The following is a 22,829-nucleotide window of genomic DNA, read 5'->3' as shown; positions in this document are numbered from 1 at the left end:
GCTAAACCCTTTAAAAGATGGAATGTGAGGATGCAGAATGACTAGATGCATAGGTAGATTACTAATTTTTACATGACATTGAAACATTTAAAAAAAAAACATTTTTGTTAAAAAAGGTTCAGCTTTTCTCAAAAGCTAGTTTCGTTGCAAGTTCTAATGTTATAGCATTGTGAATCTATTTTCGTACTACCTTAATAATGCAATGGTCTATAAATACGTCATGGTAACCTATTCATGTGAATGTTGAAGTGAAAATAAAAATCACCTTCTAAAGGATAAGGCTCATCAATTTTTAAAACCAAATGTAGTGTAAATTCCCAGGCTATCATATTGTCCCAAAAGGGAGCTAATGCTAAGAGTGTGTTTTCATACTGCTGTTATTGGAAAGGAAAATATGTCTTAAACAAATCATGTTTCTTATCTATTAATGTAAAAGTTTAATTGAGACATTATGAGGGCAAGTAAATGAAGATACATAACCTATTGGATGGATGGAGAGTAAGAAAGAGAAAAGCTAGAGAAATTGTGTTTGAGCTGAGATCCCTAGCTTGTACCTCCATGGTGGACCTATAGGGAAGTAAGGGAAAGTATTTTGAAGTAGTTCGGATAGCCCATCCATAGAACCATTTAACCTAGCTCATGCAATTTATTGGATAGTTAGGAAACCTTAGAAGTAGCCTCTTGTAGTTGATTAGTTTGTTTTGGAAAAGCCTAGTATTTTGATCAACCACCACACAATACTACACAAAAATTGACTCGATCGAGGTGTGAGCACCAACATATAGACATAAGTAGTCCTTGAGCTGGTCTGGTGAACCGAATACCAAAAGAACCATGTGTAAGAGTCTCTGAGCACCCAAAAAAAAGTGTATGCGCGCGCACGCGCATGTGAGTGTTTGTGAGGAGAGACAAAACGTCAGTTGGAGAAGGGAACTATGTAAAGATAGCCGAGCACTTATGAATCAAGGTCAACGTGATTGGCAATAAAGTAGAGGGAGGAAAGTAGGCAATGAAGTAGAGGAACATCTATAGAGTGATGAGCTTTAAAGGTAGCAAAGGGTAGGAATGCAAGACAGTTTGCCACTCGCGACAGTCTTTGTAGGAGAATAGTGCATAAAAAGGAGCATAGTAATGATCAAGATACGAGAGCAAGGGGAGGGAAATAAGGGTTGTCATGGAGGTGGTGGGAAAATTAAAAAGAGGCAAAGGCAGAGAAAGGACCCAAGCAAGGTTCACAGTATTCAACTCAAGAAAGGAGGAGAGCAAGCACTCCAGCTTGCTAAAAGGCCATGAAAATATTCACCAATAAAGATGGAGCCAGGGAACCGAGACTTCAATAGGTAGTATTACTGTGAATGGATAGGAGGCGTGGAAGTAAGTGGGGAGGCAGACACCTAAATAAGGGCCATTTAAAAAAATAGACGATGTAGCAAGAAGGCTCATGCATGGGAAGGGCGGTGGCAGAGAAACATAGGTGCATGTGTGTGTGTGTGTGTGAGGGAAAGAAGGGGGTTTGTTTACTTGTGGGGGCTAGGGGCTTTGTTAATGATCAAACTCTGAGGGGGTTTATAGGGTTCACAACTATATTGATAAAAAATGATCACACCTGGGGGGTGTTCGTATGTACATTGTGAGTGCGTGTAAGAGAGAGAAGAAAAAAGTTGGGGGTGCGGGGGGGAGGGAGGGAACTATAATTGCATGCAAAGAGGAAATAGGCAAGGGAAGAATTCGTTCTTAAGTGTGTGAGTTAGGTTGAGAGGGAGTAAGGGGTTGAGTTAAGAGTGCGAAATCAAAGTAAATTAAGGTTGGGGTTTGGGAGATTGCGACAGGAAACGCTCACGGAACCTGCAAATCCTTGGAAAACACAGCAACACTCTTTGAAAATACACACAAACTCTCAAAACTCACAAACAAAAGAGACAGAACAAGCGTGCTCGGTACAATCTCCCCCCATAGGTGTGGTGCTCTCCTTCCACCTTCTATGTATTTATGTTAATTCCTCCAAAAAGCTTCTAAGCAAAAATCATACAAAAGCCTCTGTGCTTTCCTCCATGTACCCTTTTACAAAAATCCCATCCACCTTCTAGAATAGCTGGCTTTTTCTAAAAATAAAGCTTTTTCTAACTTTAGTTTATACACTTAGCCAAGCCACTAATATTCCAAAATTCAAATATGTACATAAGCTTTTGTAATATTAAAAATTAGGCATAAGCCTTATTCATCCTCGCATCACTGGAGTTGTGCCTACTTGCCCAAAATATAGCGGATCATGCTTGCCAGATGCCATCGCCCGATCAATTACTCTTCCCCTAGATTCACACGATCAATATTTCAAGCATAAGATAACCTTGGAATTAATCACCACAATCAATCAACCTTTCAGTATTATAGCAACGCAAAATTAATAAATCACAGATGAATGGTGCACATGCGACACATACCATCTCATGGTGCACTTGATGCTACACATGAATAAAATTGTACAGATGGTGCACACAATGCTACACACTCATACAGCTGCAGCCGTATATCCAACCATGTAGGAGCACACATGCATCACTACGGAATAGCAAGCACACATGCATCAGCTGCGCAACAAAAATGCTGGATCTCACTAAATGAAATACTAAAGGATTAAATTAATGGGATAATTCCAATTCTCGTAACATCCCTCTTGCTTGAAATCGCAATTGCCCTCAATTGCGTGACAAAAAAGTAGTCAATAAATCAAGGTACTGGCAAAAATATCGCTCGGGCATCCACTTAGCATCCTCAACAGGGTGGTTCTTAAATGTAAGAAGATAAATAGGATACGAGTTTCCACATCTCGTTTGAGTGATTTGTTGATCAATGATCTATTCTGGCTCTAAGAGCTGGGTCTCTCCTTGAAGCAATGGTGCATCATCTAAAATAGGTCGAACTCGTGGGTCTCCATGGAAAGGTTTCAGGAGGTGCACATGAAAATAATTATGAATTTTTCAATCGGGTGGTACTTCGAGCCAATAGGCATTGTCATTAATGCGCTCCAAAACTTTAAAGGGACCATAGGATTTAGGAGCAAACTTAACTACAGGGTGTGTCTCAATACTCTTAAGTCTACGCTTCTCAATACATAACATGACTAGGTCACCTTCAGTAAATACAACTTTCTTTCTACCCTTGTTTGCACGTGCAGTATACATAGCTTGAGCATGCTTGATATTCTTTTCGACAGTAGCCAAAGTGCTAGAGAAATCTTCAGTAAATCGATCAGCAGCCTCTACTTGGTGCTTAAGGCAGGTCAATGGAGTAGGAATGGTCTTTCCATAGACAATTTGGAATGGAGATTTGCCTATAGCAGAGTGCTTAGTGTTGTTGTAGGCAAATTATAATATCTGTATAAATTTGTCCCATTTGCCTGGCTGACCAGACATGTAAGTCTACTTGGTGCTTAATGTAGGTCAATGGAGTAGGAATGGTCTTTCCATAGACAATTTAGAATGGAGATTTGCATGTAGCAGAGTGCTTAGTGTTGTTATAGGCAAATTGTAATATGTGTATAAATTTGTCCCATTTGCCTAGCTGACCAGACACATAAGCACGTAACATGTCACAAATAGTATTTTGTGTGACCTCGGTTTGGCCATTAGACTCGGGATGAAAAGAAGTGGAAAAACTAACTTCGTACCAAGATTGTCAAAGAGTGCAGTCCAGAAGTTACTACAAATTTTACTATCTCGGTTTGACACGATTACTTTTGGAAGGCCATGGTGTATAAAGATGTGCTTGATGAACAAATGAGCAGCCTGAACTGCGGTCAAGGTCTTCTTACAAGAAATAAAGTAAGCATGCTTGCTAAATCTATCAATGATAGTCCAAATCATATCAGAACCTGAGCTAGTTGTAGGAAATCCAGTAATAAAGTCCATAGAAATCTGCTCCCATGGGCCATCAGGAATTGATAAAGGCAAAGTAAACCTTGATATTTGCCCTTGTAGCTCTTGAATTTTTGACAAATAAGACATTGTAACTTTAAGCTTTGGCCAGAAAAAATCTTGAATTACAGTCTGATACGTAGTAGCGATGCCTCTATGTCCCATGTAGGGTGGCTGATGTACCTCTTCTAGTACCAAGCGTCGAAAGGGTGCAGTGACACAAGCGCTTTTCGTAGAGTAGATAGTCATTATGAATGGAATACGAGGCCATAGGGGTGCTATTAGCTTGCTTAATCTTATGCCACATTTTTGAAAAGTCTCGATCAGTAGGATAGTCTACCTTCATAGGCTCGAAAGGGTCTTCCTCGATGACTGAGATATTATTTATGCTAGGTCGACAGCTCAATGCATCTGCAACTACATTATCTTTGCCTGGTTGATATTGGATCATCGGTTTAAAGCTGTCAATAAAGGTAGCCCATTTAATGTGCCAATTCAAGATCACCGAGGAGATGTTTAAGACTCTGGTGATCAGTCTTAATGAGTAACTCAGAACGCATAAGATAGTGTTTCTAGAGTTTAAGGGCATGCACCACAGCGGCTAATTCTTTATCATATGTGGAATAGTTTAGCTCTACTAGTTTCAATTTAGGTGACTCGAATGCAATTGGATGGTTATCTTGCATGAGCACAACCCCAAAACCCTGTCCACTAGCATTAGTAACCATGACAAAGAAGGGTCTTGTAAAGTTCGGCATGGTCAAAACTGGCGTGTGCGTCATTGCACCCTTAAGTCGTTGAAAAGCTAAAGTGTGCTGCTAACCCCAAGAGAAAGCACGAGTCTTACACAGGAGTCGGTCAATGGATGTGCCTTATGTGCAAAATTTCTAACAATTTGTGATAGAAACTACACAGACCTAGAAAAGATCGTAACTCATGGGTATCTTTAGGCTGTATCCAGTTTACTATCACTTCTACCTTCTTGGGATCTACTCGAATGCCTTCAGCTGAAATGATGTGTCCAAGATATTCAATTTCAGACTGGAAAAAAGAACTTTTCTCCGGGCTGGCATACAGTTGGTTCTCAGGTAAGAGAGAGAAAAAAAGATTCAAGTGTTTCTCATGTTCCTCTCGACTCTTGCTATAAACCATGATATCATCAAAGAAAACTACCACAAAGTCTTGATAGGGTAGAAAGATACGATTCGTCATCTGACTAAATGTGGCAGGTGCATTGGTCAATCCAAAAGGCATAACAAGAAATTCATAGTGACCAGTTTGGGTTCTAAAAGCAGTCTTGAAAATATCGGCCTCGATCACTCTCACTTGATGATATCCTGACTTGAGATCGATCTTGCTAAAGATTGTGGATCCTTTCAACTTGTCGAGTAGATCATCAACTCTTGGTATGGGGTATCGATTTTTCACTGTGATTTTATTTAAGGCACGATAATCGATGCACATTCAAAAAGTTCCATTTTTCTTCTTGACAAGAACGGGTGCCCCAAATGGTGAGCTACTAGGTCGAATTAGGCCTCTAGCCAAAAGATCTTCTATTTGGGATTGAATCTCTTGCTGCTCAGTAGGATTGTGCCTATATAGTGATTTACGCGATGGTGCGCTACCTGGAATAAGGTCAATCTTATGATCCTCAGGTCTGGATTGAGGTAGGCCAGGGGGTAGGTCTTCCATAAAGCAGTCGTCATAGGTAGCTAGAAAAGGATCCAAAGGTTCTTGCTTAGTTTTCTTAGTCTCAGGACTAACCTTAATCTTATTGACCATAACCAGATATGTCTTCTCACATTTGCGCAAAGCTCTTTTAGCTTTGGTATGTGAAAATATAGGCCAAGAGGGAAGATTCTTGTCACATTGTAGAGTCATAGTCTCAGTGCCTTGAGTTAGAGTAATGGTGCGTTCAAGATAATCAGGTTTGGCATTATGATCAACACGCCAGGGCATCCCTAGAATGAGATCTTGCTCACACAAAAGAGCGACTAAGAAATCATGGCTCTCATTTAATGGCCCTAAAGTCACCTTAAGATCCTTAACCATTTGCAAACAATTATAATTCGATCCTTGAAAAGCTGATTTGACTTTATATTTCATTTTGATGGTTGTGAGCCCTAGCTTTTCAACTAAACGTTGCAAAATGAAATCATGGGTGCTTCCATCATCAAATAGGACACTATGTTCTTTTTCGTGCAATAGTGTAGTCATATGTAACAAAGAAGTATGAAAATAAGATGCACTTTTACCTGAATAACACTTACCTAAAGGGGTGTAGTCGACATCTTCAGTGTCATTGTCCTTATCCTCGCCCTCTTGATTGAAAGATTTATCATGGGATCCATCATCAATGTAGTTGATCTGTGCAGAGTTTTTGCGCTGACTATTACAGTTGGTACGTCCCCAGTTGGTACATCCATTAGTTCTCCCTCCATTGCCTCCATTGTTGTTGGTAGCATTCTTTGCTTGGGTTCATGTCTTGTGTGTAGCAAGTGGATTCTTTGGACATTCATGAGAGTAGTGCCCTTCTCTTTGCATTTGTAACATGTGATAAGCTCTTTGGTTCTTCGATTAATACGTGACTTAGCAGGATTCCAATTAGACTGACCATCATATCTACCAATTTTACCACTTCCACCCTCCTGCTTGAAGTATGTAGTATGCTTCTTTGCTCGAGGGGTGCGAGTAGCAAAGCTTCTTCCCTGCTTTCTTTCTGACTCTAATGCCAAATCCAGAAGCTGTAGATGGTCGAAGCATACATACATTAGCACAAATAGTAGGGCGTAAACCCTTAACAAAGGTACAGCATTGCTCCTTTCGGGGCACTGTCTCAATAGTTTGCAATTGAAGTAGAGAGGAAAGATATTTCTCGGTGTATGTGTCCACACTCTCACTATCCAACTGCCTTAATCTTCACCATTGCCTACGAGTATCCTCTTCAAACTGTGTAGGTAGGAAGCGCTTCTTGATTTTATCTTCGAATGCTTCCCACGTCTTTGGAACATGAGTGCTTTCGACAACCACACTCCACCATAATTGTGCACTACTTGTCATGTGACTCACAGCAAGTTTTACCTTCTCGATCTCTTCGTACCGTTCTCCCAAAAGTATTGATTGAAAGAACTAATCCATGCAAGTAAAGCTTATCCATCTCTTTTGCCATCATATTTTGGAAAAGAAAAAGTTTTGCGATTAATCTTACCAAATTTCTTCTTATGCTTACAAGATGGCCTTTCCCACATTGTCTTCATCGCTGGACTCATGTGAAGGAGTAGTGTCATGATGTCATCATAGTGAAGTCTTCACATGTCGTTGCTTCTTCCTTTTATGTCTCATCTTGCTTCTTCCATGCTCACTATCACTAGTGTTTGATGATTTGCTGCTTTCACTTTTTTCATCATCTCTGTCCTTCATACGCTTCTTTGTGACTTCAGTCATCTCTTTTAACACTCGATTTGCACATTCTTCATTGGCTTTATATGTGTCGCACATGTTGCGTATGTACTCAAGTTCCTATTCAAGGTCCCATGCATGATGTTTCCATGCATCCAGTGAATTTAATGCATGCATAGGTTCCTCGTCCTCAATCGATATAGGTGGCTTCCAAGTTGTCGTCACTTGGCATAGAGCATCTTCAATCTCTTTACATCCTTGCTTCTGATGCTGATAGCATTCTTGCCATTCTTCCTCAGTAAGTGTCATCGGTGTTGAACTTCTTCTTGACCGATGGTGATCGTTTTCCACATCCTCATCATGATGTAGATCTTCACGATTTAGTCGCTACGATTTTTTTTGCATTCACAAGCTTCGACTTGTCTACGTATGGCCGATTTTTTTTTTCTTTTGCTGCGATTTTTTTTTCTTTGTCGCACATTTTCATGCCTGCGAGCCGTTCTGCGCTGTTCGCTTTTGCTGCTTCGAACTTCATTGCGCCCTTGTATATAGTGTTTGCAATCTGATGCGTGCTATGGTTTCTTGTTTGAGTACGTGGGATGCATGTGCTTCTCGTACTATGGACAATGAAACCTTGGCTTTGATACCACTGCGACGGGAAACGCTCACGAAACCTGTAAATCCTTAAAAAACACAACAACACTCTTCGAAAATACTCATAAACTCTCAAAACTTACAAACGAAAGAGATAGAACAAGTGTGCTGGATACAATCTCCCCCCATAGGTGTGGTGCTCTCCTTCTACCTCCTATGTATTTATGTATATTCCTCCAAAAAGCTAAAATTATACAAAAGCCTCTGTGCTTTCCTCCATGCACCCTTTTATAAAAAGCCCATCCACCTTCTAGAATAGCTGGCTTTTTCTAAAAATAAAGCTTTTTCTAACTTTAGTTTATTCACTTACCCAAGCCACTAATATTCCAAAATTCAAATATGTACATAAGCTTTTGTAATATCAAAAATTAGGCATAAGCCTTATTCATCCCCGCATCATTGGAGTTGCACCTACGTGCCCAAAATATGGCGGATCATGCTTGCTAGATGCCATTGCCCAATCAATTACTCTTTCCTTGGATTCACACGATGAATAGTAATGAAATATTTCAAGCATAAGGTAACCTTGGAATTAATCACCACAATCAATTAACCTTTTAGTATTATAGCAACGCGAAATTAATAAATCACAGATGAATGGTGCACACATGCGACACACACCATCTCATGGTGCACCTGATGCTACACATGAATAAAATCGTATGGATGGTGCACACATGCTACACATACTGTCATCGAGTAAGTGGTGCACACAATGCTACACACTCATATAGCCGCAGCCATATATCCAACCATGTAGGAGCACACATGCATCACTACAGAACAGCGAGCACACATGCATTAACTGCGCGACAAAAATGTTGGATCTCACTATACTAAATACTGAAGGATTAAATTAATGGAATAATTCCAATTCTCGTAATAGGGATAGTTTATGTGAGAGTACAATGGGGGGAATAGTTTATGTGAGAGTACAATGGAAGGAATAGTTTACGTGAGAGTAGTCATGGGGGTATAAAGGTGATTTAATTACTAAGAATAAGGGGGTTTAGGGAAAGGGATTTAATTACAAAGTGTAAGGGAAAGGGGATTTAATTACATCATTAAGAATGTAGAGTTTAAAATAGAATGCTCTAATTAAAGCCAAAAATTTAAAAAAATCTGAAAATTTGAAAGAATGCTATTAACTATTTAAGTCATTATTGAGTGTATAGTATTAAACTACTTTTACAAAAAGGGGACAAAAAGGCACTAGCAAATTAAGAAAAAGTGCATCAAGGGTTAATAAAGTTAACATTCTAAGGGGAAGCGGGGACTAAAACTAAAATGTAGTCCATTAAGGGGACGCTTTAGTAAAAAAGGTTTGCTTTAGGTAGCATTAAGGAGGAGAGTCTAGGGGAAAATGTGAATAAAATCATGAGATGCTCCACATTAAGGCATTAAAAAGGGGAAAAACGGGGGGTTATTTAACTCAAGAGTGAAAGTAAGTGTGTGTGTGTGTGTGTAACCAATTTTGCTAGACAAAAGGGGATACATGTGTGTGTGTTGCCCACACCCAACCCAAAGGGTAAGACCACATGGTAGCGAGTAAGCCCACCATGTGGAACTTACTCCCCACCTAATAGTGTAATAATTGATGTAAACCAAGAAAATTATAAGTGAAATGCAAGCATTTAGATAAGTGCTAGAATAAGTGTCCACAATGGTTTAAAGAGAGGGGAAGCAAATTCTATACTGGATACTTTATAAGAGAAGGAATCCATCAGTTTGCATGTCAAAATCTAATAGTTAGTATACAAAAGTAAGGGGAATAAAAAATAACTAAGCATTATTCATACCAAAGAATTATCTGATGAGTACGAATTAATTGTATGGTACTAGCCCTCGACCAAGGGCTAGGGAAATCGATGTGTGTGTTTAGATTTAATAGTCCCAAATAGCCCTTGATCAAGGACTAGTTGGGAAATCGATGTGTGTGTTTAGATTTAAATAAACATACAAGTAATTCCATCATTTGGATAAAAAAGTTATATATGAGAAGGACAAAAATATTTTAGACAAGTAAATTGAATATTTGATAAAATTGTAACAAATTAAGAGTTTGCAAGATATTCCAACAAAATTTAAAAATTTTCAAATATTGAGTTTGCAAAAAAACTCACAAGATTAGTAAAGAAGTGTCGAATCCACATCTAGTAGTCCCGATTTTAAGGTCAGGGTTCACTTACCTGCCACCATCCAAATAAACCATATGTTAAAAAATAGCTTGATTTGACTAGACAGGTAATGCCTATGCTCCCTAGCTTGTTATTGCTTTATCTAGGAGCAACAACAATAACCTTCTGGATTCTACAAATGATTTATTATTTATAAAGGAATGGGTAGTCCTCATCCATTTTTTTTTTCCAAAACCAGCATGAATAGGGTTAGTATAGAACCAGACAATATGGCAGATAATCCACACCCATCAGTGATACATAAATGAACATTTGTCAAGGAATATTCTACCCTTTACTCGTGAGCACTACCCTTAGAGGGACGAGTTGATTTGGGAAGAGAGGATGTGAGAGAGAGAGAGAGAGAGAGAGAGCTCACAAGAATAGAAAGTGGCCAAACGTGGCCTAAACCAAGTGCAAGCATGTTAAATTGTATAATATATATATATACAATTCAGCATGCCTATATGTATATGGATATGCATATATTTATATACATACACACATACATACATACATACATATAAGAGACAGTGTTGTGGATTGACTGCATGGTAGCTTGGGTTAGGGCAGTTAACGCAACTTTGCACACACACACACACACACTATACAAACGTGTTAGGGTTTTTTCTGGCACGCTGTTTCTTTGTCTCTGCTGCTGCTTCGCTTGTGGTCGGAGCTTCCAGGTATGGCATCTGCTTCCCCTTCAATCTTTTTCGTTATGGTATCTGCTTCCCCTTCAATCTTTTTGTTTTGTTCAGATCTCGTCTCCTTGATTTCTTTCCCGTTTTTCTAGTCTTTCTTTTCTCATAACGCTTGTCCTTCCTACCTGTCTTTAGTTCCCCATATCACTGACATGTTTGAGAAATCCTTACCCTTCTTCTTGCCTGTTTGCTCCTTCGGACTCTCTCTCTCTCCTTCCCTTCTTGATTTTATATCGGATTCCTGCAGTTGAGATGGCTAAGTCGAAAAACCATACCGCTCACAATCAATCTTACAAGGCCCACAAGAATGGCATAAAAAAGGCGAAGAGGCATAAGTACATATCGACAAAAGGGGTGAGCAAAGTTCGTTGCTCATTTGGATTTTGCGTTTCTTTACTCTGCTGGAGGCTGCTGCTCATGTAATTCCCTGTTTGCAGATGGACCCGAAGTTTCTTCGGAATCAAAGATACGCGAAGAAGCATAACAGGATCGGAAACGCTTCAGAGTCTGGGGATGGAGAGGATTGAGTTTGACGCTGCACTTTTCTCATTCCATGGGCTGGTGCCCTGTTCCCTGAGAATGTGCATTCGAATTTTACAACATAAACGTTCCATTTCTTCGTTTTTGTTATCTGGCGTGGCATCTTCTGGTGGCAATGATGAGTTGAATTTTCCATGCTGTGTCTGTTATTGTTGCCGACACGGCTAAGTGGACATTGAGCTGTTCTGCGATAAAAAAAATGTGGACACCGTTTACCCGGGGGTAAAGCTAATGTGAGATATTTGCTGGCGCATGGTCATTATGCTCGAGTGTCCTTCATTTCTTTATGTGCATGTGGGGCTAAATCAAGCTTTTGATAGTTGTGACGCAATCCTCGGGCAAAGGGTGCATTCGGTGCCACAATTCTATGACACAGCATGTTATGTTGATAGTGTCTCCGTTTAAGCTTTGTCGTGCCATTTGACATGAAAGAATGAAGTGCAAGCATTTCTATTTCAATATAAATCATGACATCCTTTTTAGTGTTTGGAGAACCACCCTCTTTGATAAAAATGGATTATGGAAGGATGTAGCGACATCCTTAAGGAACGAGGCCCCGAATCAGGCCAAGTTAATTTAGGTAGCTATTCTTTGATACCGGAATTTTGAAAGAGCAGCGTTTTTGTAAAGACATCCAGCTGCGGAACTAAGGGTTTTGAAAAGGTCTAAAATGAACAACACTTCCCTTGTGGTCAAAGTGGCCGATGGAGCTACATCTCAGCCAGTAGGTCGTCTAATCTACTTGTGCATCCCTGTGCAGCGAGCAGTGTAATTTTTTGGTATTCAGAAACCTTTTGAAAGAGCAGCGTTCCTGTAAAGGCATCCAGCTGCAGAACTAAGGGTTTGGAAAAGGTCTGAAATGGACAGCACTTCCCAAGTGGCTGAAGGGGCTACATCTCAGCCAGCAGTAGGTCAAATCTACTTGTGCATCCCTGTGCAGCAAGCAGTGTAATTTTTTGGTATTCAGAAACCTTGAGGTGTGGGTGGAAGTTTTACAATGGCTGTCACAGTCTGGAGTTTGTTATCACACATTTGTATGTTAGCATTGCAAAATTAGTGACAGAAAGCTTGCACACCATTGCAAATTCGTGAGCTTCTGTCCAGGTTTTCAGTCTGATTTTCAAGCACTGGCACGACTCCAGACCTTTCCTTTTGTACTTTCTGTTTGCACATTGTCGTGAGAGCCCTACTGTAGATTAGTACTTTTGAGTTTCCTTGGGTTTTTAGATGCAAAGATAGCATGCTCTCCTTCAGATAGTCCGAAGCTCAATTGTGTTTATGCCTCCTCCCCTAGATTTTGTGCAATGTCTCTCTTTCGTCCTTTAGCATATGGGTTGCTCAATTTGAAATCTACCGGAGTGAGCATGAGATTTACTAAGTGTACTCGCCATGGTTGAGAAGAGGACTTTCCTGTGGTGCAGTGGTAGCTTAACTAGATGAATAGATTTGCAGCCCGATTGTTCACAAATGCTGCATGATGCAATTTTGGTGGCAGTGGGCTACTAGCATGGCGGCCTCGATTTCACAAGCTCCAGCCCAGCAGTTTGCTACTGTAAACCAGCGAAATGGTCATTTGTCGCTGAAATGCAGCACCTTTGGCTAGGGGAGCAAGGTATCTGCAATGTGGGGGAGACCTGCAAAGCATGTTCCCTCCCCTGCTGAATCTGTGATGCAGAGAGGCCACCTAACTGTCTCTCCTACCCCCAACATTCTCAAAACCACCATGTCTGCTTCTCATTTTCTGTAAGTAAATATTAGTTGCCAGGGTTAATGGGTAAGGAGCCATGCGGCTGCATATGGGTTTCTCAATTTGAAAAGAACAGGATAGTAGTCTGCCCTAAAACAGGTTTCATAATTCCCTCCACATAGATCATATACCCTGCCTCTCATGTCTGTATGCAAATATTATTTGCCAGGGTTAATAGGTAGGATCCATGTGGCTGCAATGAATCAGTTCCCTTGTGAAATAGTGTTTGCTTTATTGGATATATTTGAGAACTTGAGGGGACGGATTATTCTAGCTTGGGGAAATGAAATCAATGAGTTGAGGAAGGCAGCCTTTCACCTCATGAGTGCCGACAGAAACTTAGTATGAAGACTTTGTATAAATGGATGCTCAAGTATGTGTGGGTGTGTGGATTTGTATGTGTGAGAGCATGCTTTTATACTATGGTCTGCACCCACTGTTGGACGTTGATGACGTTAGAGGGGATGTCATTGTAACTAGTCCATGCTATGCATCATGGAGCTTACGGTTTTCAATCTTATGAGTGACTATCGTGAGATTGAAACTGCACTATGTTGTGTTTTAAGAGGATGAGTTTGGGAATGTTCTTGGATTCATCTAGGTATATGCTTCTGCCGTATTAGTGGACATGCAAATTTCACCTTGTGAAGTTTTCGTCCAAGTTGTGGCCTGCTTGTATTGCGATAATTCTTTCCATCTTAAATGGGGTTTGGCCCTATCAGCTAGATTTAGATTTAGATTTAGATTTAGATGCTCGTTTGGGAGAGACTAAAATGAAATTGTTTAGACTTAACAAGCAGTTGTAGATTGAATGAAAAGATTTGGACTGCTTTTTGATTAGCCTTCTCCTATAGTGCTAGCCTTCGTCATGGCTAAGTTTGCCCTTCACCTTCGGAGTGCCGACAGAAGCTCAGTACGAAGACTTTGTATAAATGGATGCTCAAGTATGGGGTGTGTGGATTTGTATGTGTGAGAGCATGCTTTTATACTATGGTCTACACCCACTGTCAGTCCCTGCTATGCATGATGGAGTTTACGGTTTTCAATCTTATGAGTGACTATTGTGAGATTGAAATTGCACTATGTTGTGTTTTTAGAGGATGAGTTTGGGAATGTTCTTGGATTCATCTAGGTATATAAAGGCAGCCCATTTATGTCTATCATAGGTAACTATTGCTGAGTATGGTTTTGAAGCTTTCAATCTTGTGCAATTTCTATTTTATCGAATGCACATTTGGTGTGACACTTTGGGAGAGGAGTACTCTAATTTAATTAGATCTAAGGGTGCTCCTTTGTTTTCCCTTGTGTATTAACTCTCTCTCCCCATATGTACGCATGGTATGACTTTTTTGAGAAGACCTTAAATGTTGCACACGCACACTCTTTTTTAGTGAAATCTTATATTTATAAGTAGGAAACCTCATAAGAGGTAAAAACCCACCAATAAGTAGAAGGAAGAAATTTGCAAGTAAAGCCTTAGAGCATAAGTCATGAGACAACCAAGTAAAAAGTTACATATCAAGCTGGAGGAGGATCAAACACAGCATCCTCTAGCTTCAAATTATTGCCCTGTAAAAATTGATGCAGTGATGAAACCACACCATTAATAAAAACAAGCTGTTTTTTGCCCTTGTGATTCTTCTTGATATAGACTGGCACTCGAAATTTTTGAATCACAGGGTTAAAAACTTGTAACGTGTGTGTGTGTGTGTATTGGAATCTTTTCACACACACACACACACACACACACACACATGCACGCATGCAAACACGCACGTAGAGGTCGGCCCCATTGCGAGAAAAGCAAGGTTGGGAGAGGGAAGATTTCAAACAAGGAAAGGAAATGAATGACTTTGTCATTCCTAAGGCTTGCCAAGAGGGTTGTCAGAGGAATTTGGCGGGAAGAGAGGGAGTGTAGAGAAAAAGCCGCTTAACGTGAATAGTAAGTTGAGGGTCCCTTTCAAACAAGCTACCTAGAGGGTAGGCCAAAAAGTGGGCTGGTAAAATTACTGATGATTAAAATTGACAAGACAGGTGGTATTCTTTTGGAGTAGATGTGCTCATGAGTATTGAAGGTGGTTGGTTTGGTTTTGTTCACTTGAGTAAAAGTGCTATTGTAGTAAAATTGTTAAGGCTAATTGCTATATACACTTAGGAGTGTTCGAAGTGCCTTGATCCTCTCACTGATTGCATGGATCTAGGAAAATCATTTTCAAACATTTAGAGATGCTATAGATTGAGAGCCTCACTCTAGGAAGATGTAGCAAAGAGAAGAGAGGGAGAACTTAGACTTTATTCATCCATGAATGGGGGAAAAATGTGTCCAGAGAAGAGCTGAACACATCCGATAAAGACGCATGGGCAAAAAGAACAATCAACAATGATTGCAATGCTATGTTCTTACAAAAAAAATGGTTCTTCACACACCTCAAGCCCATGTGTGGTGCATGGGCAAAAACAACAATCAAAGATGATTATCCTGCTTGCTTGGTGAAGGCTTCAGTGGCAGCTGTAGAGAATGGAGGATATCTATAGGCATTGTAGAGGGTTGAACCTTGTCCCAAAATAGGCTACTAAGTCTATACCAAAATTTGAGTGTGTCTACTAGATCAGTTGATTGCTCCTACCCAACTTTTGCTTCTGGTTAGCTTAGAGCCTATTGTTCATGGAGGCACCTATTGCTAGGCCTATAAATAGGCCCTAGTAGTATAGTCTTCATGATGTTTGCCCAATCCTCTGCCACACATGTAGCCAATCTTACAATCTACTGTAGATTTGCACAATCCTTAACCCCAGGTAACCCTTACCCTCCCTAATCTATTGACCTCTTGTCCTCCTCATGTTGGGGCTCATAGTTGGGTCAGTGACTTATAACACCCACTCTCAATGACTCAACTAGGGGCCAATCCCCATGCATCAAATCAGATGCTCCTCTTGAAAACATCTCAAATGTTGTCAGAGGTTGGACAACACATTAACTCCACGATTAAATGGGATATAAACCGGGAATAAACCTTGATGTGCTTCATTTGTGCATTAAACACAGGCTCTTCGCAATGGCTAAGCAACTCTAATTGTCACAAAAGATCGCCATTGCATCCTCTTGAAGAAATCCATATCCTCCAAAATCCATATGAGCCACGATAACTCGGATGCTATAATGCAAGCAGCCTTGTTCTTTGCCTCTGTCGAAGAAAGGCAATGGTTGGTTGTTTCTTGCCCAGCCATGAAATGGCACTTGATGCAAGCATGAAACAATAACCTAAAATCGAGCACTTTGTTTCCCAAGCACTCGCGCAATTCGAATTATTGAAATTGCCCACCTCCAAAATTGTGCCATATGTGCTAGTACCCTTTAGGCACCTCAATACTCGTAATCTTGCCTTCTAGTAATTTCCTTGGGTTTCAAAGAAAACTCACAAATTACACCAATGGCAGACAAAATGTTCGGCCGCGTATTAGTTAGATAAATCAAATTTTCTACCAACCTGCGATACTTGCTGGTACGAAGTGCCATGTATGCGCGACACTCAACTTCAGCCCAACCTTCTATCGGCACCGTTGCCTCCTTATAGTCCCCTATCTGGAACCTGCTTCAGTATCTCACAACAATAATTCTCCTAGATGTTGTGCTATCATTGACTAGCAAGATGAAGCTTCTCCTTATGATCACGTATAAGAATCGTGTCCCCCTTTGAAAGGAGATACCAGTCAGCATTTGGTGGACTTTTGACACGATATGATTCTGTTGAAGAAGTCATCAATGAATTGGTACCATGTTCTAGGGGCCTATCTAAGCCCGCGGTATAGAGCTTTCTTGAATTTGAAAACCTACAAACTTTTACTTGAACATGAAATCCTTGTGACTGGTTCACATAGACTTCTTCCTCTAGGTTGCTATTCATAAATGCAGAATTGACGTCCATTTGGAAAATGGACCACCCATGATGGGCAGCTAAGTCTATAACTGTCTGTATAGTCACCATTTGTGTTGTCAAAGCCAAGGCCTCAACGAAGTTAAGACCCTCTTGTTGGGAACACTTTGACGACAAGCTTCACTTTGTATTTGTCCTAAATCCCATCGGATTTCAACTTGTCCTTGTACACCCACTTAATTCCAAGCACCTTCCTCTTGAAAGGTCTGTCCTAGGTGTTATTCTTCAAAATGGCATAGAAGTCCATAAGGGACACGTGGCAAATTATGCTTCCCCCCATTTCTCCCTCCTCCCCCCCTTCCCCCCATCTCTCATGCTCTAATAGCATATCTCACCAGCTGGGGGTCCCTATAGCTGTCGTATCCATTGACAAAAAGACTGCTCTCTATAAGAAGAGGATAAACTACACAATGACTCCACATTAGGTGATAATAAACTACATAGGAGATCAAGCAATATTGATAAGAACTTGAAGTGTCATTTCTAGGGTTTAGGCTAGAATACAATTGTTTTGCGTCTTTACCAGAGTCATTTTGGGACTAACTAATGATGACTCTTATAGCGACACTAGTAGCAAGACTGAAAGAATGCCTTAAGTCATTTAACAAGTCAAAGCATTATTTTGAGTCAAGTAATGACGTCAGTCTTTTCAAAAAAAAAGATTGAGTTGTTAAATAACTTTGCTCATTTTTTATGTTCCCGGCATTTGCCAGTATCACTTTGGGTGCAATCTGTAGTAGTGGTAGACTCTCAATAAACTTGAGGGGTGTGATGGTTGCTGTGTATGGACCTCAACCTGCCCATTTACATGGGTATGTGAAGATGACCTGGATGGTTTAAAGATGAAGGGGGATAAGAGAGAATCAAGCTTGTGCTTGGTTGAGCTTGGGTAGTAATGGATGATTTGGACAACAAGTTGTGAAGACTCAAAAGAAATCATGATTGCAAAGAGCAGATGCTACTAAAGAGGAATTTCTTAAGATCTCTATATCACGAAAATTTATTGATATGCTGCCCAACTTTTCAAAGACTTGAATGATGATTTCTGAAGTGTTGAAGCTGAGCAGTGTGCAAACAAATTTTTATAGTGAGTAAAATCATGACATGGACGAAGTTGTAATTTATTGTAGATCTCTTAACGTCAAGGAGAGTACCAATGCTTTGATACCATTGTAGCAAAAATAGAAATATTAAAGATACTACAAATTTATGAACCACCAAAGCCATGAACAAAGAATAAAAGAAGACTAGTAAAAAAGAAGAGGGGCCAATGTGCCCCCTCTAGATGGTGGCTTCCCATCTAGAGTATTTATAATTATATATTTCAAAAAGAGCAAAGAGCCAATGCTAGTACATCTAGAAGTATCCCTTTTCCAAAATTGGAGGGATTTCTCACTATAGCTATACAAGTTCAAAATATCTCAAGGCTTTTATATTCCTTATTCAACATTAATAAATTAGGCCATGACTTAATTTATATCATCATTTACAAGTATGTCCCTCTTGACATTGAAAAATGGGAAATTCCTATTAATTAATTGTGGAGAAAAGAAGAAGGGTGAAAAGGAAGAAGGCAAGGCCATAACTAAACTAAGGGATAAAGAGGAGGGGAGGAGTTTTAATTGAAGAATAATAGAGGGTGGGGGGCATTAAAGAGGAAGCTACATGAGATTGGGGAGGGGAAAGAGGGACCACTTCTGAAGGAGGCATTAAAGAGAAAGAGACATGCAAAAGGGGGAGAGGGAGGAGGGATCATTTATAATATTATAATTATCTTTAGAGTATCTATACTACTCTATAGCTTAGTGGTAGAGCTCACCTGTGTAAAACACAAGATTATGGGTTCAAATCCCTTCTTGAATTCCACATATAATGTGCACCCCTCTCAAACATAGGCTTAAAATATTAACCTATGCATAAATAAAATAATCCATGCACAAACATAGTTGATTAGCCTCCATGGGCTTAAAAAAATACAAAACAAATAGGAATAAAATAAAGTTGAGCAAGGATGTCCCCATAACATTGATAAAGTATGTCACTAAGATGTTGAAAAAATTAAAATTCCTATTAATTAGTTCCGAGGAAAAGAAGAGGGGTGAAAAGGAAGATGGAAAGGCCATTGTTAAACTAAGGGATAAAGGCCCGAGAGGGAAGGAGTTTTAATTAAAGAATAATGGAGGTAGGGGCCATTCAAGAAGGATCCACCTAAGGTGAGATTAGGGGAAGGGACCACTTATCAAGGGGGCATTAAAAAGGAAGCGACATGGAGGGGGAGAGGGACCATTTATAATATTATATTTATATTTAGGGATGCTATACTACTCTATAGCTTAGTGGTAGAGCTCAAGTGTGAAATAAAAAATTATGGGTTTCAATCCCCTCTTGAATTTTAAATATAATGTGCACCTCTCTTAGATATAAGTTTAAAAGATTATCGTATAGATAAAATATATTAAACCAGGGACAAACATAGGTTAATTAGCCTCCATGGACCAAAACAAATAGGAATAAAGTTGAGTTGAGTGAGAATGTCCCTAGGATTTGATACTTCACTCAATCAAAATCATCTTCACCATGTCTATTCCTTGTTATACACCTCATTATTTGTACTCAATCCACTGGCAACTATGTTAGCTACAACAATAATTTGATGAATCATCAGACCAACTAATCCTAACACAATTATGCTTGATACACAAACATCAAAATACACACATTACGTCCAATTGCAATAACACCAATAAAAATATTGGCATTAGTATTAACATAACCATGTAGCTTGGCAAAACACAGGTCTAGCTAGGCATCCCAACTAAACCATGCAAAGCATCCATGTGCTCTTATTGAATACTTTGCCACTATCAACATGATTGGGGTAATGAAGGAAACTTAAATTTCATATAAAATAAAATAATATCATCAGCAAGTAATATAGAAAATTTAATTTCCATATGAGCAATGTGAAATGAGTGCATAAGTTAAACCAATTAGATAAAAAAAGAATGACATTAGCCATGGGGTTTTCTAATGAAAGAAACCCAAAATGGCTTGGTGTTGCTTCTTTCCCACGGCTTCCGCGGGAAGAGCATGATTTACTTAGTATGCAAGGTTCTGAGGATTTTTGTCACCTATAAATATATCGGTGCTGTCATTGGTAGTATAAGTGTAGCTTAGGATCTCAGGTTGTATTCCAGTGAGAGACATGGGCTTAAGTGTGGTAAGCAAACATAGTGCAAGAATGTGTAAAAGGAACGTGCATCTGTGAAGATAGTGGGAGAGAGGGAAGGAGTCTCACTTGCAGCTTTCTCACATACACAATGGGGGAATACACACAAAGGTGGAGGCTGAAAACAGTTTTCCTCTTCTTAGTTGTGAAAACCAAAAGAACTCAAGTACAAAGAAATAGAAGAACCCTATATGTGGGTCTCAAACCAAACTCAACTAACTAAGGTGGCATACTAACTGAGCCACAAACTAGAGTGGATAAGGATAGCTGTCATCTAGCTATTATTCGTGGGCGGTGTATCAACCACATCTCCAGCTAACAAGTCGGTGACATAAATGCACAACGGTCACCCTGGCATATCGCGAGTGGAGCTCGATATCTCAACACTCCCCCTCGAGCTCAATCCCAATTCTTGCACACCACGTAAGTCTCTGAACTTGCGCAGCTTCTCTGCGCCCAATGCTTTTGTGAATATGTCAGCTACCTGATCCTCTGTGCTGACATAAGCTAGATCAATAAGACCTAGTAAAACCTTCTCCCGCACATAGTGATAATGCACCTCAATGTGCTTTGTTCTAGCATGAAAGACTGGATTATTTGCCAAGTGTATACTGCTCATGTCACAATAAATGACAACTGGCCCATGTGTAGACTGATGCATATCATAAAGTAGCTTATGCAACCAAGCTACCTCACATGCAACGATTGCTGCACCCCTGTACTCAGCCTCTATGCTCGACAAGGCAATTGTAGGCTGTTTCTTGCTGCTCCAAGTGATTGTAGCACTCCCAAAAGAGAACACATATCCACTGGTAGATCGTCTATCAGAAATACTACCAGAATCAACATCAGTGTGTCCATGCAACTGTATCTGAACCCCAGCCTCATAAAATAGTCCATACTGCAATGTGGAGTTCACATACCTGAGTATGCATCTAGCCGCATCCAAATGCGGTTTCCTTGGAGCTTGCATAAACTGACTTACCAATCCAAGAGCATAGCTTAGATCTGGCCTGGTGATAGTCATATAAATCAAACTTCCTACTATGCGTCTGTACATAGTAGGGTCTTCCAAAAGCTCACCTGCATCTGTGCTTAGCTTCACATTCTGCTCCAAAGGAACTGAAATAGGCTTACAGCCTGTCATCCCATATTTGGACAGCATGTCCAATCCATACTGCCTCTGCAAGAGCCGTATCCCACTTGGTGATCTAATCACCTCAATGCCCAAGAAATAACGCAGCTCTCCCAAATCCTTCATCTCAAACTTCTACCTGAATAGCATTTTCACATGAAGGATATCTTCATCACTATCACATGTGATGATCAAATCATCAACATAAATGACAAGCAGCATAATACCTTTCTCTGTTTTTCTCACATAGAGTGAGAAATCTGCCTTGGAAATCTGGAAGCCAATAGTGACAAGATACTGTCCTATCTTGTCAGACCATGCTCTAGGTGCTTGCTTCAAGCCATACAAGGCCTTCTTCAACCTGCAAACAAACTCAGGATGAAGAGCATGAACATAACCTGGTGGCTGCTCCATAAAGACCTCTTCTTGCAAATCACCATGCAAGAAGGCATTCTTTACATCCATCTGATGTAAAGACCATCCCTTTGATGCAGCCATAGCAATGGCTGCTCTTACAGTTGCCATCCTTGCAACCGAGCTGAAAGTTTCTTCATAATCAATGCCATATGTCTGTGCATACCCCTTGACAACTAATCTTGCCTTGTATCTATTCACAGAACCATCTGCATTGTGCTTGATCTTATAAACCCACTTACAGCCAATTGCATTCTTGTCTTTAGGCAAAGGCACCAATTCCCATGTAGCATTTGCTTCCAAGGCATCCATTTCTTCATCCATGGCTTTCTCCCATTTTTCATTTCCCATGGCTTGCTCAAAAGAAGTGGGTTCTGGTTCCTGTATCACTTTGACCATATAGGCATAGTGAATGGCTATAAATCCATCATATTTCAGCCTATCCACAGGATACCTAACCCTAGTAGACTTGCGCAAAATAGGCTCACTTCTAGGTGCTCTCAAAACATCCCTAGTCTTCCTTACTCCAGGTGTAACAACAGAAGGAATACCCAACTCATCATCAATGCTCTGTTCTGAGCCACTGGATTCACCATCCACATAAGAGTGACCTGCATTCACATCAAACATGGGCTGATCTACCTTCTCTTTTCCTTTTCGTGATACCTGCGTACCACTATCTGCATTGCTTTGAGGAGATTCTCTTGATCTCAATCTGCCTGTCCATGGCGAAGTATGTGAACCACTGCTAGAGGACACTGCAGGTCCACTGATATTTTGTGATTGCTGCTCTGAATTCTGTGCAGCATTACCATTTTGTGCATCTACATCAATCATCACATTTACTGGTTTATACCAGCTGCTCATCTCATCAAAGACAACATCTCTGCTCACTGTAAACTTACATGTGGAAGGGTTATAGCATCTATACCCTTTCTGCTACAGAGAATAACCAATAAAGATGCACTTCTTAGCTTTTGG

General features: G+C 40.1%; 1 protein-coding gene across 1 annotated transcript; it reads left to right on the top strand.

Annotated features, from left to right (window-relative positions):
- Positions 1-10,676: 10,676 nt before the first annotated feature.
- On the top strand, positions 10,677-11,655 carry LOC147896855 (large ribosomal subunit protein eL29z-like). Its single transcript, XM_087381673.1, has 3 exons — positions 10,677-10,830; positions 11,096-11,202; positions 11,286-11,655. The coding sequence occupies exons 2-3, from the start codon at positions 11,101-11,103 to the stop codon at positions 11,373-11,375; spliced, it is 192 nt and encodes a 63-aa protein (XP_087237799.1). The 5' UTR covers positions 10,677-10,830; positions 11,096-11,100; the 3' UTR covers positions 11,376-11,655.
- The last annotated feature ends 11,174 nt before the right edge of the window (positions 11,656-22,829 follow it).

Source organism: Dipteris shenzhenensis, chromosome 11 (assembly GCF_047967505.1).
Source record: "Dipteris shenzhenensis isolate YYH24624 ecotype China chromosome 11, Dip_SZ_1.0, whole genome shotgun sequence".
In the NCBI taxonomy this organism is placed as follows: domain Eukaryota; kingdom Viridiplantae; phylum Streptophyta; class Polypodiopsida; order Gleicheniales; family Dipteridaceae; genus Dipteris; species Dipteris shenzhenensis.
This window is presented reverse-complemented; position numbering and strand designations above follow the sequence as displayed.

Excerpts from the sequence above, each read along its gene's own strand:
- LOC147896855 (XM_087381673.1), top strand. The coding sequence starts at position 11,101 with ATGGCTAAGTCGAAAAACCATACCGCTCACAATCAATCTTACAAGGCC. Across the intron at positions 11,203-11,285 it reads AGTACATATCGACAAAAGGG|ATGGACCCGAAGTTTCTTCG; the intron begins GTGAGCAAAGTT and ends CCCTGTTTGCAG.